The sequence below is a fragment of the Aulonocara stuartgranti genome (assembly GCF_965226115.1).
Source record: "Aulonocara stuartgranti genome assembly, chromosome: 22".
Classification (NCBI taxonomy): Eukaryota; Metazoa; Chordata; class Actinopteri; order Cichliformes; family Cichlidae; genus Aulonocara; species Aulonocara stuartgranti.
In genome coordinates, this window is record NC_138957.1 from 26,164,668 (window position 1) to 26,177,945 (window position 13,278).

Below are 13,278 nucleotides of genomic sequence, written 5' to 3' on the forward strand. Positions count from 1 at the left end.
AGATAAAGGCACGACTTGCAAGCGACCTAAAAAAAGACACTTTGAAAACAAAGCGCTGCCATGTCCCAACTTTCTGGGGAAATAAGCACTTCAATTCACTCCCACAAGGAAAACACACCTTGTCGAGCTGCTAAACTAAGCAGGATGCTCTGCTGTTCTTTCTGCCGCACACTTTCTTGCTTTTCCCCCCCACACCTCATTTTTCTGCTTTCCTATTTTCACCTCAGTGGCTCACATTCAGAGTCACTGGCTTTCCACACTCGAGTTACCCATCCTTTACTGACTTTTTTTTTTTTTTTTTTTTAGGTCTGCTTGTATGGAAAGGATGCAGTTGGATAGGCACCACCAGTCATGACGCAGCAGGGCAAAAATGAAGCCACTGAACAAGAAAAAGCATCCTACAGCTTGGCAATACAGCCACAGAAAGAGCTGCAGATAAAGCAGCAGAGCACTGACTTACAGGAATTTGCACTTGATCTGCAGACCAACTTCACATCAACCTGTGGAAAAATTTCACCAAGCCACTTATTATTTGAAGTGCCAAAACTTCATGAGAAGTAATCCATTTTCCTAACTTTTCGCACGCATTCAGACATGAATATTGCCCATGTGGGCTTGTTAGGCTGTGGAAGTGTGAGACAGAGGAAATGACTACGTAAGAGAGGAAGGAGAAGAAAGAAATTGCAGAGAATACGAGTGGGTGTCAATTTGAAATATCAAGCATTACCACCAGCAGCTGCACTTTGTCCTACATCGCCTCTCAAAGACAAGCATGCACTCCTTTGCTTGATCTGAAAAGGAGGCCCTATCAAACTCATGAATAAACACCACGCAACAGCACCGGCAAACAAGCTGCCAGGGAAACTGGGAGAAACAGCGATAAACCACCATAATTCCTTCCTTCCTCTCGGTCAATCACACACCCACGCTCTGGGCATACTGGGACTCTCCTTGGTGAGACCAGATGCCTTCTTTCCTTGTAACCATATCCTCTCATCCTCCACAGCCACCTCCTCCCTGTTAGATTTGGCTAAGCCACTGAACCGTGAAGTGTTGTGAAATCTGCCAAACCAGAGCCTGGTTGTCGATGGCTGGAGCTGTGCGAGCAGCCGCTGTTGCCAGTTGTCGCCCAGGATTTAAAACCAAAAGGAAAGAGATGCAGACAGGAGGAGAGGCCACCGCGGCGGGAGAGGGAGGCTTGATGGAGAGCTGTGAAAACGAGGGAGTGAAAGGGGAGGCATTGGTGTCAACGAGGCCTGGGGGTTCCCTCTGGAAAGAGAGCAAACTTCGGCACAATGGAACCCCTCTAGGGGCAGCCCCAACTTTTACACCCTAAGAGTGGAAGTCATAAAGCAAGATGAACCAAACAGGGATAAGAGCCCTTCCATCAGTCTGCCAGGCAGCCCGAGCTGCTCCAACAAAACCTTCTTTCTCTCCTTGAAGCCTTGGCCCCTTAAACACTGAGCCATGCACACATTCTTCAGTGACATAATGCTTTTTTAAGCTATTGCCCTCTTAAACTCCCCCCACTCCAACATCACCACCTCCTCCCCATTCTCCTTCTCTTTGCTCTTACTCAGATTTCCTCCCTTTGCCATTACTATTTGAATATGAATACCAGGAGAAGGGTTAAGTGTTTGTTTTTACTCTTGCGACAGAGAAGTGAAGGAAGGACGCCAACATATAAGTTGACGTCAAACAGTCCGCCGTCCCATTGATGTGCCGTCAGTAGGTGTTTGCCGAACAGTCTCTCGGGGCCGTAAAAGCTGCCATTCTGCAAGGCCATAAAAACTAGCTAACACCCCACCTCCTCCACTCTCCCCTGCGGAGTTGTTGCAGTGTCTCAAGGGAGGCACAGAGCTCCCAGGAGGGGAAACCTGTAACAAATATTGATGGACTTACGGTGTAATCAGTGTGGGGGGGGGGGTTCCCCCTGGAAGGAAATGTTTATATTTCTACTAGAGGTCTGTGTGAGTGCATCTAAAGGTCATGGTTTCTGCCCACTGATGATCACTGATAATAGAACAGTGGTTGGGTGATCCACAGATTGGGAACCAGGCAGTCATTCAGCCCAAAAGGCAAATCCCCAGGATCACTGGGCTGCCGGAAATCCAGCCACCTCCACACAAACACACCCTATACAGTTTTATAGCAAAACGATAACAGCTCTACAATTACAGCCTAACTTACTCAAAGTGAAACCTGCGTCTACTTAACTAGTCCAGACTAGAGCAAGAAAAGGAGAGAAGAATGAGGGAATAACTGTCTCTCTGTTCAGTTGTGACTTTAAAGGAGATCTTTTTTTGATGACCACAGTTGATACGAAAGCAATGCCGCTGAATCCTAACAATAAACTTGGGAGTGCCACAGCCTAAACACTCATAAAACGCTCCGTAAAGCAACCCTAAATAAATGTAACCCCCATGCACTGCTGCAAGAAACTGGCAGTTAGCGATAAAGTGCAGCAAATATGTGTCAGACGTACTCAACGAATGATAGATATTTATGGGTTAGAGAAATTTAAATCCAAGGACACGTGGCGAGAAAGACTACAGCGACTAACGGTGGGAATGTTGGAATGATGGAGACGGGAGTGTGCGCTCACAGCGGAGTTGTCCTGTCTCGGCATGCCCCCACGCTACGCAGAGAAAACCGAGATGTGAGAATTTCTCAAAAACTTAGTCGACCAAAAAAAAAAAAAAAAAAAAAAGGGGGAGAAAAGAAAAGACAGATGTCAGAACTCAGTCTCCGTTGTGCGAGCCGAACGTGCAGACAGCAGCCGTATCTTCCTTTCATTCCTTCACTGCGGAGATTTTAATGAGAAGCCAATCACGCGTCTGTCCTGATCATCGCTTTTTGCCTCAGCCAGTCACATACCTGTCTACTTTAATTGAGTTCACAGGGATCCAATCAGCTTCGTTCTCTTGCTCCTCTTCCCTTTCTGTTCTGGGCTTGTCAGAAAGACGCGCAGCTACTCACTTACCTGTCTGCCTGCAAACTTTTTACATCACTGCATCGGCACTAGTTAAGCCTGAGCACGCTTCAGTTGTGACAGGAAGGAGAAAGAAAAAAAAAGAGAGACAGGGAGAGAATAGAGAGTTAACTTTTACCGCTGTGCCTGTGTCTCTTATTAATTCATTCCTCTTAAACACTTCCTGACAGTCCTGGGAAGGGAAGGCGTTTTGATGCCTTGTTATTTCTCACTCTTTCAATTACAGTTACCACGAGCACAACAAGCCCTTGGACCTCTTTCTTTCCTCCAGAGTGGAAGTGAGCAGTTTTTAATAGAGAAAATGACGCCAGGGGCTGGCCCACTGCTGTGCTAATTCTCCCATCGATTTTCATTTTGGGGGGGAACCCTCCCAGCTGATCAATCTCTCTCCACCACCTAGCCAGCTGCTGGCCTGGGAGGGGGTGCGGGGTGTTGCACTTGGACTGCGCCGTCTGATCCGATGTGTGCGTGTGTGTGTGTGTGTATGTGCCGAGTTCATGTCCATCCAACCCCCCTCGATTCTTCCCCTCACTTGCTTCCCACCCCTCCACCCCTGCCACCTAATCTGAGGCCAGGGGCGGCTTGGCTGCCCTGATAATCCCTCAATGAATGTGGGTCAGCGAGTGGGGCTTTGCCTTCGTCACTCAGCAAGGGGACAGACAGCAGGGTCGTGACCCCAGCCATCCTGTGCGCACTCGCAAATACACACACATTCAGACAAAGGGCCCAAAGGGGTGCGCACGCACACACTGGCGTGAATAGATGAGCTGCCACACACCAGCAAAACTGCACCGATGAGAACGAGTAGAATGTGAAAGACACACAAATGGAGATGAGCAGAAATCAAATGATTAGGGAATTAATTGAGTTAAAAGAGGAAGTAAACTGGTAACGCTTTTTACAACAGGTGACCTTCTATTTTAGTAAAGACTTTTTAAAAAAGAAAATCAGGATGATGAGTAACTCAACCCTTTCATCTCAGTTATCTTCTAGCTTTATTAGCCTTAATTTGGGGGGGTTTTGACTATTGATTAGACAAAACTACATTTGAAGCTGTTGCTTTGGGCACTGGATACTTGAGATCAATAACTGGTTGATTAAAGGATGATCATTAGTAGCAAGTCTAGCTAGCATATTCAAAAACCTGGTCAACTGATTACAAAGGCTTGTAATGTCTGACAGCAGAGGTTCAGTTCCTAACAGTTTTCACAAGTGCTCCATCACAAAACTGTGTGGATGTGCTAGCTTCCTCTGGTTTATACTGCTGGAAAATGAATATCTTTACATTTCTGACTGTTTGCTGCAAAGAAAACATGAGATGGAAAGTTGGAAAGAGCTTTTTTCTTTTAGCGACTTGCCCTGCGTGTCCCAAAGAGGGGCTGGATCCACTCAAACACACAGGAAGATGGTTGGAATGAGAGGAGAGAAAGACAGATAGTGAAAGTAGAGGGGATTTAAGACGGATAAGATAACGCAACACAACAAACAGAGGGTTTTATGTAGTTATAGGCTTAAATATGTCTCTTACACACATGCACACACAAAAAAATATCAAAGAGTCCCAATTAAGCTGCACCACATTCAGACTAATTATTCTCCACATCATTAACATTCCCCATCACGAGCTGAGTACTTTATCTAAGAGAGAGCAGGCAATCATGAAATATTCATGATTTATTAATCTGACTACAGAAAAACAAACAATGGCAACCCGGGGAGTGTGACACCCTCTCCTGCCAAACACCGAGGTAAGCAACACGACTGTGTCTGCTACTCGCTCCGCTCTCCAACAGGAGGCCGCTATCAGGCGACGCCGCCGAGCTGACATTCAGGTGAATGTCGTTATTCCCACTCACAATTTTTGTTCTCTCGTTTTTGTTTTTTTGTTTTTTTTAAAAACCTGTGTTTAACCGAGATAAGGTGGAAAGGAAATGTTGCTGGTTTTCTTCACTTGGCCCAGATCAGCTACTGTCTCTCACTCTGTGGCGCTCTGTCAACAATGTGTCAAAAAAAAAAGACGAAGAAGGGGAAAAATATCCTATGAAAATGAAACTGTGGCAGGGAGACAAATCACATCATTGCTTCAGTTCAGTGTTGCTCGAAGACAGAAGCAGAAGAGGGGGGAGAAAGAGAAAAATGAAGATAACCAGAGTAAAAGGAGAGAAGGTAAGAATGGAAAGTAAAACAGAGACAACAAGGGTGGGGAGGGGGATGCAAGAGGGCCAGAGGCCGGCCTCTCTCCCCATTTCTCCCTCTCAGCCTCTCATGCTTCCAAGATAATTTTCTCAAGTGGGAAAAATTTCTGCTGATGACACAGTTGTGGAAATGAAAATGCCACAGTGCCTGGCTGATGTTACCGTCATTGACTCCTAATGGGAAAAATCCCACTACACGCGCAATTTTCTGGACTCTCCGTTTCTTTCATTCCGACATTGCTGCCATTATTATCACTCGATATCACACCCACTTGCTCATCTTCTTCCCCTTGCGCCGTTTCGAGCACGGGCATTTGCAAACACGGACGCGTTTCCCGTAGCTCCTCTTGACATTCTCGTTCTGTAAATCTTTCCCTCTACCTCTCCTCGTCGCTGCCCTCCCTCTCTCGTCGGGGTTTTCAAGTCCCCCGGGTGACCTTGAGCGGCAGCTGCCAGTGAAGTAGCTAAAGTACAAAGTCAATACGAGTCAACAAAGCTGGTTAAGTATTAAATGGGGGGATGATGACGCTGCAGTTAGCCGGAGAAAGGCTTCAACGAAGGGGAAAAAATAAATAAAAAAAGAAAAAAGGACATGCTCAGTCAGACTTTAATGGAACACTCAATGATAATAATGATGTACTTTCAGCAATTCACTCCACTGACATTAGATGAGACTATACGTTTGGTTTCTGCAGGATAATCTGCTTGATAGTGAAACAGAGAGCAATTACAGTACTTACACGGTTGATTCACTGCTTGCCTACACACACACACACACACAAACTATGCATGCTACTGCACAGAGACAAATGCAAAAGTATGAGGTGTGTTAAAATGATTCTTCAGCCCTTGTTTTGTCACATAACACAACGGAAAAAGCTCACACCTGAAAAACCGTGGGGCATGACACATGCTTACCATTTAACAGAATCGGGAACTTTATTTTGAACTCCTCAAGTCACGAAGAACAAAAAAAATTATAATAATAATCCCCAGTTTGACGTATTCCTCTACAAAGCAAAGCACTGCTGCAGAATTCCTCCCAACATCAACTTTTTTCAACTGCGGAGCCGTAATAGCCTTTCACTGTCCTCTCCCTGGATTATTGTCAGCAGCCCTGAAACTCAGTGGATAATGTAGCAGTGAATGGCTCCTTTCATCAGCGCCTGGCCATGGAAGTGGACCAGAGTGACTCCAATTGAAAGCTATTGCGGCTAAGAAAATCAATTGAATAAATGTGTGGAGCGTGGTGCGTTTGTGTCTGCGTGTGATGAGTGTGGGTGGGTGGGAATCAGTTTTGGTACTTATATACCGGCTTCCACTCTGCCCTCCTGCTGCATACCTTTGTAGAGCAGCATTCCTCTAGAAGGCTGCAAGGTCAAAGGTCGGGAAAAAAGAAGAACATGAATTTGGATGCAACACCAACCGTGGCACCGTGTATGTATGCATGTAGGTATGTGGAACGGTGACCGATTTCCTTCAGGTGTAGGATCAACCACTGTCCGCACAAAATACCGTGTGCATTTAAGAGCCATTTAAAACTAAGAATCGCATTCTTCAGTGCGATTAATGGATTTCAAATGTTGCTAAAACACGTCAGATTAGTTTGCAAAGTGAAGCTATGACTGGTCATGTGCCAGTTTATTCTGACGCATCACATGTTCGATCATTCACTTTCATTTTTTAAATACTGCCGAACTGCACTTGTCCGACTTTATAGGACTTGGTTGTTTACAACTTCCTGTCACACGGAAAAGAGAAGCGAGTGATTGGCTAACTTAGAACCAACACTATCCTGGCTTTGATTGCACTGATTGCCTCCATCTATTTAAAGTCTGTGTTCCATCATATGATTTATTCTTTGGGATCAAACTTTGAATTACACTGTACATTAAAAGCATCCAGGTACTGCTCACAGGTACATCCAGGTACATGCGCTGTGCAGACACTCTGCTTTGGCAGCGGTCTTGCTTCAGCTGCTAACAGCTGCTGTGACACGTGTGTGCATTCCTGAGTTCCTGCACTGCAGCGTCCCCGCATGGCATCGCCTGTCCGCCCTCAGCCTCTGGAAATGAAGCACTGGCAAACACCAGAGGGTCAGCTGCATATAGATCCATTTACCTTGGAGAGCTACGTCAGGGTTTTTGGCACCCAAAGGACTTTAAATTTGATTAAGAGGGAGGCATCAGTTTGATTAAATTTAAACAGGTTGCTAAATCACAACAAGAGCAAAATTTATGCGTTGCCTCGTTTGTGCCAAATACCAGAGAAAACTAGAAACCTGAGAACTTCGATAACCTGGGGAAAAAACAAAAACAAAGAAGACTAAAGCCACAGAGAGATGTACGGATTGACAGCCCAAATCTAGCTGCACTGTAAATGTGCTGTGTAAAAATGTGATTGGATTTATTGAGTTTTAGTGGGAACAAAAATCAAATACAGCATTGCAGCTGGAAATGAAATGACTGAGATGTAGCAGTATTGATCAAAATTAACTCGACTGTGAAACGCGCTATGGCAGAAAGAATGGGCAGTGAAGACTCAGGTTTCCCTGAACCACTGCCATCAAGCCGGATCAATCATCCGATTACGGTGCTGAGATCTTCCAGAGGCAAAGCCGCCTTTGCGAGAATGAGGCCTGATCCTTTAGCAAACAGAGCCACGAGAGGAGCAGAGGTAGGCTGTCCAGAGCCGACTGGAATGTCAGATAATGGATGGCATATCTCTCCAGGTGACACCGAGCCCAAGGCATCCAGGGAAATGGAGAAGAGGGGAATGTTGGAAGGAGAAGGAAAAGGGGATGATGAATGGATGGACAAGTGCATGCTTGTGAAGTTTTGTTAGAGCTTTTTTTTTGCATTACCAAAACGTCTGGTAAGAGGTTCCTGAGTGCATACACACTGGTTCCTGAGTTCACTACAAGTTCAAGGAAAGTCACTTTGTCTCTCAACCAAGCAAGTGCCATCTTTCCCAGCAGCTCCTTTTTCTCCATCTTTCTGATTAACAGAAAGCGAATACGTCTGTGTTAACTTCCCATATGCTGCCCATCTGTTCTTTCCCTTAACCCTGACACCAGGTACACACACACACACACACACACACACACACACACACACGCTGTGTGTTACCACACGCCTGGAGTTTACTCTGGATTCTTTGCAAACGCTAGGATCCACAGGTTGATAAATGCAAATCAAGCAGATGCTACTCACACACAAGTGAACCTGAGCAGTCGAGTTCACCGCTTAATCCAAATATGTGAACCTGAGAAAACATTGCCCCCTATATTAAAACATACCAAACACTCGAGTACAGCTGCTGATCCCAAGGGGGAATCATTAATTACCACTTCGACAAAACCTGATACCTCCAGAATTAGAGGTAATCAACTGTCCCCGGGGGCTAAATGGAAACCACGCCACTAACTCCCAGAAATGAAAGTGTAATTAACCCATTTTGACTGATTTATTCACACTCGCGTTCAACCAAACATGTTAGGCACGGCAGCCAATGTAAACTACACTGCATGCACCTTCAACTGTAGGAAGCTGTATTTTTTGTCATGGCTGGGTCATTTTTACCTCTAATTTCAGAGCCCAAAACTCCCATGGTCCAACTTTCACTTAATTTGCACTAAGTACAGGGTGCAAATCAAACATGCCCATGCATGTCCTTTTAAAAGGCTTCAGTAGGGAGGTGGTGGTGGTGGTGGTGGTGGGATTCCTTCATAGGAAGGGAAGAAGTGAGGGGAGGGAGGAGAGGAGGGAGGGGTGTCCAGAGAGCCAACAGCCTGGCTGGAGATCTTTTACCTCAGGTAGGAGAGGGAGAAAGGAGCTGGGGTGGAGGGGTAAAGCAGTCAGATATAAACTATGACCTGGCGTTTTAGAGGGGTGGGTGGGTTCAAAGAGGTTCGGGTTTTAAAAAGGTAATGAATTCAATGGAAAGCAAACTTGTGAATGTTGCTGATCAGTGTCTATTTTCAGTTCTGAAGGACACTTAATGAGTTCATTTGAAGTATTCACACACACACACACACACACACACACACACACACACACACACACACACACACTCACTCACTCACTGTGGATGATGCGCTCCTGCTGCGCAGTTTGGAGTGATGACAGCGCAAATAAATAAATAAATAATAACATTTTAAAAAATGTAAGCACTGATTAAAAATAATAACCAACAGATAATCACTTTCCCCTCTACTTGCTCCAACTTACTTGTCATACTCTGCGTTGTCCTTGTCGCACCGTGCGTCTTTGTGCTTCTGCCAGTCTTTGCCGTGCTTGCAGGTGGTGAGCAGCACCACGTCCTCGGCGTTGTGAACGTGATATAAGGCATTCCTTGTGTCCGAGCCGATGCCAGTCAGGTAGCGCTTCCCCTTGAACACCAGCATGTATTTTCTGAAAGGCGGGATGGAGTTGTACTTGAGGTACCCCCTCTCTCCACCCGTACGCGGGTGCTCCTTGGAGAAGAGGGGGATAGACACGTCAAAGTTGGGCCTGAAGTTCTCGGTGCTGATGCTGGCTTTGGCCAGCATGGCTTGACCGATGTCGAAGCCCAAATCTTCCGTATAGTCCGGCCACGTCCCCGAGTACAAGTTAAATATAAGGTGGTTCCTGCCGTCGTTCCACAGGGGCAGGTTCTGGACCTTGGTCTTCAGGTTGTGGACGTATTGAGGGGACAGCTGGTCCCGGTCCAGAGTGTCCAAACTTAGAACGAACAAACATGCCTGTCCAGGGTCCGAGGTGTAAAACCTGGACCCCTCGATGGTCGATAAAATATTCTGGTAACTCTCTGAGATCTTCTCCCCCTTCTGCTGGGGGTAAACATAAACTTTGAATCCGTTCTTTCGACACAGAGAAAAGTCAAAGCAGGAATCCATGCGACACCTTTTGCCTTTGTAAACACTTGTGTTGATGTCCCTCTTCTGCCTCGGAGATATGTGCAGGTTGTAGTCCTCGGTGTCGGTCTGATCCCAGGGCAGGAAAAGATGTAAAGGGTCCGAGAAGTGAGGCCAGGGCTGCTCGGGCCGGTGCCCGTTTCTGCTGCGGTCATGCCGACTCCTGCTCGCCGCTGGAAGTTGAACCCCTCCGAGGTAGAAGAGAAGCACTAGACACGCACCGGCGGAGAGCAGGATCAGGTAACGTTTTTTGGCCTGCATGTGTCCTGAAAACAAGGGCGAGTTGTTCAGGAATAAGAAATGTAAAGTGGCCCGAAGTTAGGCTCTCACTAACCCTGACTACACCGCTCCATCCTCCGGCAGCCTCCAAGGATCCCCAACCCCCCTTCTGCGTATTCGGTTCCCAAATCCAGCAATTGATCCAGTGCATGTGGGCGATTTTAGAAGTCTTGTCCCTTTCTCCCTCTTCTGTAGAGTTTCACCATATCGCACAACGCCTAGCAGCCGGGCTCTGGTGCACCTACAAAGATCAGCGCTCACCGGACCCTCTCGGACACAATCATATGCAGCCACTCTTCTCTCCTGCACTTCTTCTCACCCTCATTCAGCCTGGCTGCACGGAGGGTGGGGGGCTATTGAAATGGAAAACTGTCAGACAGCCGCCTGGGAACTCCGTCCTCCCGGATAAACAGCGGCTGGGGTCCCCGAGGCTCTCCCAGACGTAAAGGTACAGCCCGGATTGGATGTTAAACTCGGCAACACGCTGACCGGGCAGTGTAAAAACACATCGGTACGGCCACCACGCGTGTATCCAAATACCTCTGGGTGAATTCGTCCGATTCTCCCACACACCCCCTCCTTTTCCCCTTTTTATTGCTCCATGGTCCCGTGTGAGGAGAAGCGGAGAAAAAAAAACCGGGGACTCGTCGTAGCGCAGGAGGAAGCTCAGCGGCACAACTGTAACCTGACGAATCCCTGCATTTCTCTTATTTATTACAACCTCCCCACATACGCGCTCTTATTCAATAAAAAGCTCGTCGGCGAAGAGCCGCACGGCAGGCGAAGTTATCCGGAAGACACGCGGGTAACAAACGGTGACCTCAGACTGACTAAATAGCTGAGAAAATGTTCAAAAAGACGGGATTCCTTGATCCTAGTGTCCAATTACCGAGTGCTCAGTTGTTCCGATTGTTGGTCGCTAACATTCCAATCCCGACACGACGGCAGCCGACGCGACGCCCCATCGGCTCAAAGACGCCGCCGATTGGTCAGACTGTGGGAACGGAAGAGGCGGGACTAGCGGAATGCACCCATTCATAACCGGAGTCTTCCGCATGTGCAAATTATCTAATTGTAAGCCTATATGGAAACTGGAGCTTTGCCAGAGAGCAAAACACTCTCAGTTTAACAGAAGCTGATAGCGTTCGGGAGGAGCGGCCCGTCAAAATCTCGCGGAGATGCTCGTGCTGTTTGCGGCTGGATCAAACGTTTTCTGTTTTACCCGCGCGTGTTATATTCAGTTGTCTTTTCTGCATTTCTCCCACAGTATTCTCCGTGGCCTGTTTATCCTTTAACCTGAATGTGCCCAACTTTGATGCTGTAGACAGGGAAAGACTGAAGGGAAAACGACAGACAGTAACTGAACAAAGCAACAGTAATCAAATATTATTGAAATCAGTTCCTGCTAAATTACATACAGTTTCACTTCTTCTTTCTTCTGACATTATTCCCGTTTTAGAGACGGATGTTTTTGTGACTGTGTGTCATTTGTCAACTGTGATTATTAATAGCTGACAAAAGAAGTTAATGAGAAGTCCGCCAGGTTTTTGCTTGATCAGTGTGCGATACTGCACATTTTTTATTAATCCGATGCCAAGTAAATATAGTGTCAGTATTGCCGATACTAATACCGATACTTTTTGGGGGTCAAATTATGTTGTTAAAATATAAATAAAATAGACGTGACAGTAAGCACAAAAAGATTCAGACATTTTTTGTAGTGTTTGATGCATAGTTTTTACATTTCCAGTAGTAGTAGTAATAATAATTATTATTATTATTAATTTAGCAAAGTTTAGTGGGCTACATACTGAGCTTACTGATCCTATTGCACTAATATCGGTCCAGTATCGATTGCTTCAATGCTATCGATATTTACGTCAATGCATCCACCTCTGAGAAATGCTTCTTCAGAAGAGGCTACATTTAGTCAGTCACAGATAGACGTGACTCTGTGCACAGCTGCTCCATCCTGTTTGATAGTAGTTTGGCTGCACATGCTGGACAGGATTCCAAAGTGTAGGGTTATTATTAGGGGCTAAGACCCCAAGAACATGAATGCAACTCTGCAGGCAAATATTCGCCTGGTTCTCATCAACCTCCAACACTGACCTTTGCCAGTGCTGTTAACAGGCTGCTGGCTTTGAGCACGGCTTGTTATTCAGTATTTGTATTTCTCACAGACTTAATAATATTACCTGCAAAGTCCACAAATATAGCTGTGTTTGAATAAATTAATATCATAATTGCTCAGCAAATAGCCTCCTAATTATATGGAGATTTATGGCTGTAAACAAAAAATCTGCTGCAGTCACATTGTGTTGTGTCTCAACAGCCAGACCACCAGGACAGCCGGTCCAAGGCATTTATTTTCTTAAACATTAGCTCTATTAACTTGATGCATGGTCTATTGTTAGACGGGTTTTCATGGAAATCCCAAATCACCTACCCGCAGTCCTGACTGTGCAAAGAGAAGGAAAATCCACTCAAGTAAGATAAGCCCTTTGTAATTTGCCTGTAACAAGTTGTAACACCGATATCACCCAGGACTCAACATCTGCTCAAATGAGTGATCTCATTGTTCATTTGTACCAGGGCGCTAAATGAGAAGAAGTTGTCGGAAGTCAACCCCGGGCCAAAGTTTTCTCGCATCCGCTTACAAACCAAAGTGACACAGCAGAGGCGACCCGCTTGACAGGGAAATTAATAGCAGAGGAGTGGTTCTCGCTGAGTGTCACCATGCCTCATAAGCCCGCATAATCCTCCCTACTGCCGTCCCTACTGCCGTATGGTGGCACAACATTTGGGCTGGGTGAAGAGGCCATCCTCATTTTTTATCGGCCAATTAGCTCAGAAGAGGGGGAGTAATTAGCAGGGCTGGCTGGGAGACAGGCCAGGAT

At 46.2% G+C, this 13,278-nt stretch overlaps 1 protein-coding gene across 1 annotated transcript in view; it reads right to left on the reverse strand.

Annotated features, from left to right (window-relative positions):
* ext1b (exostosin glycosyltransferase 1b) overlaps positions 1-11,362 on the reverse strand; it is a 130,829-nt gene extending 119,467 nt beyond the window's left edge. Inside the window, exon 1 of the mRNA XM_082521846.1 lies at positions 9,417-11,362. Within this exon, the coding sequence (XP_082377972.1) occupies positions 9,417-10,360 (944 nt within the window). The 5' untranslated portion in view covers positions 10,361-11,362. The remainder of the gene's footprint in view (positions 1-9,416) is intronic.
* Between the last annotated feature and the right edge of the window lie 1,916 nt (positions 11,363-13,278).